The sequence below is a fragment of the Cupressus sempervirens genome, chromosome 9 (genome assembly GCF_028749045.1).
Source record: "Cupressus sempervirens isolate cs-2001-9-10 chromosome 9, ASM2874904v1, whole genome shotgun sequence".
NCBI classification, from domain to species: domain Eukaryota; kingdom Viridiplantae; phylum Streptophyta; class Pinopsida; order Cupressales; family Cupressaceae; genus Cupressus; species Cupressus sempervirens.
In genome coordinates, this window is record NC_143126.1 from 297,849,395 (window position 1) to 297,855,172 (window position 5,778).

At 32.3% G+C, this 5,778-nt stretch overlaps 1 protein-coding gene across 1 annotated transcript; it reads right to left on the reverse strand.

Annotated features, from left to right (window-relative positions):
- Window positions 1-3,330: 3,330 nt before the first annotated feature.
- LOC149538583 (transcription factor MYBS3-like) lies at window positions 3,331-5,571 on the reverse strand. The gene is made up of 3 exons (XM_089799889.1): window positions 5,209-5,571; window positions 4,674-4,882; window positions 3,331-3,875 (listed from the first exon to the last, which is right to left on the reverse strand). The coding sequence occupies exons 1-3, from the start codon at window positions 5,417-5,419 to the stop codon at window positions 3,741-3,743; spliced, it is 555 nt and encodes a 184-aa protein (XP_089656015.1). The 5' UTR covers window positions 5,420-5,571; the 3' UTR covers window positions 3,331-3,740.
- Window positions 5,572-5,778: the final 207 nt, after the last annotated feature.

Genomic DNA, 5,778 nt, shown 5'->3' on the forward strand with positions numbered 1-5,778 from the left:
ATATTTGAACATAGTTGATGTTTTGACATTTAATTTCGTAAGGAGAAACATCAAAATAAGTAAATCATACCATGAAGGGTGCCTACTATAGCAGTGATTATGCCACTACGGCTATTTGGTCTCTATTTCCTACTAAAATAGACCTAACATTGCATACTTCAATCCTAATTTGAGGGGAAATGCCATAATATAGAGAATAGTTGATACACATGAGGTAGATGCTACCAAAGTTTCATTAGAGATAGCAAGGATGGTTCATGATGTCCCTAAGAGGGAAAGGTTTGATAAAAAAGAGTATGAACTTAGGTTTCTTTATCTATTTGGTGAATATGATAGAGATTCAAAGAGATGAACTAAGTTGGAGGCCAAGGTTGCTCTTTTGGAGAAGATAATTATAGAATTACAAGTGTTAGTCCATGTAGGTGTTACACTTCCTTCCACTTCAATGGGAGTCTCATCCACTTCTATTATCACAACACCATAGGGAGCACATAAGGCTACATCCCCTTCTCTTGTACCTCCTATAATTGAAGGGATTGAATGTTTAGTGGACCCCTCTAAGAGGCAACTATTGCACATGATTAAATAATTAGAAGATAATATTGCTGAGGGTGAGCAAAAATCTGATTCTTAGAAGAAGGAAATTGTTGAAGTAATATTGACCATTTAAATGAAAAGATAAGATGTTAAATTGGCTAGCATCCATGCCTTTTTTTTTATATTGTTTATAGGTGTGTATAATTTTGATCAAGGTAAAGAAATTTGAAGGCCACTATATGACAAATGGGTACGAAGGGCTAATTAGTTGAGGTTAATTAACCTTGAATTGGTACATGTCATTCCATTTTTCCTTTTTGTGCCAAATATGGTGTCACACGTTTCAGGATTAAATATTTATTACAGAGCACGATGCTAGAAAGTTGTATCATGATGAATTTTTCCTTCAAGAAACTACTACTTTTTTCCTCTTTTGCAGGGTGGTCTTTAATAAAGTGCAATTTGTGTCAAATGAAAATATGACACTTGTTACCTTCTCTGACTTGAAGCTTGTTGCTCCCTATGTCTATGGGTTGAACTTACCTAACATTTTATAAAGATGAAAGAGATATCTTGGACTCATCCTTTCGAATTTGAAACAGATAGTTGGTTGAATTATATACATATATATCAAGATAAAATTTATGTTAGATTCCCATCACATCAAAAAGAGATGACACAACTTGCATGACAACAATGGATGTTGACAAATAGTCTTCAAATTGGATAATTCTACATACCAAAAGGTGAGAAATAAATTTAAACTATCACCCAATTGTTTAACTTCCAACCTAACCATACATTTCATTAGAGTTTCCTAGGAGGATACACTGATTGATTGCTCATATTACATATAGAAAATCATATAATTGGGGATACAAATCTTTGTGTGTAAACTATAACAACTCTTATTAGTTTTTAAAAGTGCTTGAAATTTTGATAGATAGTAGTGTATTAACAAGATAATTCTAGGAAAGTCAAATTGCACTGTTCTAGCTCATTTCTCTCAATTTTTATGTGTTCTTTTGAATTTTGAATGATCTAAATCAACAATTCATTTCATTTAGTGCATTGTTATGATGTATGTATTATTTTATTTTTATGTGTTCAAAGAATCAACTAAATGCTTGGGTAACACTTGCAGATTCTTAAGGCTTATATAAGGCTTTTGATAAATAGTGTGGGTCTTAATTGTAGTTGAATAATTTTGTAAGGCAACCTTATTTTAAAACATTGAGATATTCCTTTCAATTTTGTTGTGTTTGTATACATCTCATAAGTTTTTTTCCCAATAGATTAAGACATGGATCATTGTTGGAAGTTCTTACTAGTTCTTTGGGTTGCTTTAGTTACTTCATTGTAAAATTTTAAAAATTAGATTATATCTTGTTAATTTGATGTTATTGTTGTCATGTTTTTCTATCTCATGCTCCAATTTAGTTAGGGATCAATGAATTACTAGCTATTTTCTACTATTTTACTATCTATCTTAAGCCTTGTATGAATGATCCATTTGTTTGAGTTCTTTTAGTAATTTTTGGGGAAAATATCTTAACAAAATTTCGGGATTACCCTCTTGAGTGTTGCAAAGCCCAAAGTGAAGAAGGGTAGAGTTTTCCTTGTCAATTGGTCCAAGACCTAGAGATTTATAATCTTTGGAATTAGCTTATCCATATGAAATCGAAGGATTATCTTGGTTTCTATCATTAAACCCTCCATTTGAGGAACTCACATTAGAAGAATGCAACTATAATGTAGCATTATGCTAATGAATAGAACTCCTAGAAAAGAAATTTTGGCTCTAACCAAACTCTCCAAAAGCATCCTCTTACAATGTGCCGATATATCTTTTATAGAAAGGAATCCCTAAACTCAATCTCAAGATTGTAGCCGAGAAGCCCTATGATCATGTCAACTCAAAAGATCATCGTAATGGCCACTATGCCTAGTCAAGCATGCCACCCTTAAAGTCATTACTTCATTTTCCTACACATGGGATGGGTTCCATGTACGCCTTTTCAAAATTTTCGCTATTGCAATGGGGAAGATGTCCTTGTGATTTGGAAATGCCTCAAGTATCTACAACTAACTAAAAACAAAGTTACAATTTGCTTGTAGAGTGTGGGGCCTACCATGCTTTATGTTATGCAACCTTGACCTAGACACATGTCACCACAATGGGACTTAGGGAGGGAGAATTTGGCATGGAGGTGTTTAAAACTCCACATTGTTGTCATGTGGTGTGTTGGTGTAACTACCTTGGGCACTATCTACACTTCTCTTTGTGAACTTTGTGATGTTGGTACTTGGTGCTCTCTATAGCGTGCACACTTGGGAAGATGAAGTGTTTAAAGAAATGGAGATAGACAAGCTTGATGAAGATTGTGCCACCTTGGTGTTCTTTTCCATCCTCATAGGACTATAATTCATATCTATTCTGTTTGAGGTAGAATCTTTGGAAATCTTGAAACTTGACATACAATTAATACTAAGTAGGTCATTCATATTTATGGTAGATAAATTCCTGTAAGCCATACATGCATAAGATATAAATCAATAAGTTAACAAAAAAACTAAATATTTAAATATTAAGAAAACATCACAATTTAATATATATTGAAAAAAAATAATGATAAAATTAATTTCAATCAAAAAAATCTGACATACAAGAAATTCGATAAATTTAGAATTACTGCATCTTGACAAATACTAGATCTTTAATATATATTTTTAAAATAAAAATAAAAATGACTTTTCCCTATCATTCCAAAGTTCCAAAGCTGAAAGAGACACTGGATTGAAATATAATACATTAAATTAACAATTAAAAGATGAAAGAGCTAGCTTGAACTTATCCTTTCGAAGTTAAAGATGAAAGAGCTAGCTTGAACTTATCCTTTCAAAGTTGAAAGAGACAGTGGGTTGAAATATATACATATCTTTGAAGATCAAATTTAGTACGTATGATTCCCATCCCATCAATAAGATACGAGATAAGTTGCATGACATCAATGGATGCTGACAAACAGTCTTCTAATTGGGTGATTCCACAAATTGAAAGGTGAGAAATAAATTTAATGGGAACATACTTCTCATTAGAATGGCTCAAGAGGATGCACTGATTGGTTGCTCATATTACATAGAGAAAATCACATAATTGGGGATGCGTATCTTTCTAGGAAACTAATACAAGGAAGAAAGTTTTAAGGGTGCTTGAAACTTTTGATAGATTGCAGTTTCTTCACCATTTCACCATTTCCTTCTTCGCTAAACTCTGAACCAATTTTCTGCTTTACACTGTTTGTAGCAATATTTTCATCAGCTGCGAGGCTTGATGTCTGCACCAATAGAAAATTCAACTGATTAATTTTTTTTTAGTCTTTCTAGATTAGAGAAAGAAAATATAGTATTACAAGGTCTCTACAGCTTAAACGTAATAAACCATCATAAATCCAGTTCGAACTAGTGCTACAAAACTACATACACTTTTTTTGTGTAGAGTACATATATGCATATGTTATAATAAGTTGGAGATATTTTCTATAGGGAGTCAAATTGCGATGTTGCTATCAGGATTTAACTGTGTGTGATAATTTTGGAACCCATCTCTCATGCGAATATTGAACGGAACACTCAACACTCATTGGATATAGATGATATGCTCAGAGGTGAAGCACCTCCTATGTTTTTAATCTGTATTTAAATTGTTTTTAAATTTGTTTATGAATTTTTTTATCTGTATTTCAGATTACATTCTATAATTTATCATATAAATAAAAGTACCTGATATCATTAAAACTATTTACACAATCAAATTCAAAAAGAAACACATAGAAAAACATACAAACAAATCAAAATCTAAAAATAATAATAATAAATACTAATAAGATATGAAACAATTTATCATGTTAGATGAGTACAAATAATGCTTTATACTGGCAGAGGAAAGGTAGTGGTTTTCAACCCAGCTGGCAATTGCATGATATTATTTGGGAGATATTTTAGTCTTTTAGACTTTGGTGAACTGGATTTTATGTATAATTTACATATAATTTTTTTTCAATAAAAATTTATAATCTGACTTCATTCTCACTAGAATCTATTAGAAATGTGTGCCTGCAACAAAAAAAAATCACCTCCTCTGGAGACATGTCAAAGATACTCATTTTGTTCTTCTTCTTATTAAAGTTTGTCCTTGAGAGAAAATACTTTTGAGCATGGCTGGCCACTTGGGTGGGGGTTCGAGTCCTCACAAACTCTCTTGAAATCCCTCGCCAATCTCCTCTGCCTAATTTCTCAAGACCAAGTAGAAAAAACCATTGTTCTTCTTCACTCCATGGCACTCCTGAAAGCAACAATCAATTTCGTCATTACAAAAATCTCTCTAAACAATTCATTATTTTTTCCTTACATTTTCTGTCTTCTATAATAGATCATAAAATTTGATTTGAAAACATTAATACCAACAAAATTTGACACAACTAATCAAAATAATTCATGCCAATTTCATCTTTTCTATAAGACACCAAGCTTGTTGATGAACAAGAGAAAATAGCAATTTCATCTTTTCTATGAGAGACCAATCTTATTTGTTGATGGGCAAGAGAAAAAATATAAATCTATTTCATCTTATTGTACTTCTCTAATGGCAAGAGTTTCATAAGTTTTTACCTTTCTTTCTAACTATCTGATTAGAGACACAGTTGTATACTAATGGGGGGCCATGAAACTCCATGAAAGCAGCAGGGGAAAATGAATTTTCCAATTTGTTTGGAGAGGTGAGTTTTACTCCAAAGAGCTTGAATGAAAATGGCCTCACATCATGAGTACAAGTGCGTGCGTTGTGGCCCTTCTCCCCACAACGAGAACATTTCCTCGCCATTACAAAACACACTGAAATCTTTAACTCCTCGCTCTGCAAAACATTCAGCACAAGTGTCTCTTCTCAACTCTTTATTTGTCCTTGATTCTCCATTTACCATATAAAATTGTTTTTCTCTTGTATTTGTCCACCTTCTTCTTAAGCTTAGCTTTAGAACTTTCCTGATCTTCAATAACCATAAAATAAGACCACCCATGTGAGGTGCTAACCAATCAGATGCTTCAATTTTTGTGTGATGTATAATCCATATTTTGTACCGGGTGTCATATTTATCTTATCTTGATGTCTATTTTCAAACATTATTTAACTCAAACTCAAAGATTGAAATTAACTCAAGATTTAGTTTTAGTTTTTTTTTA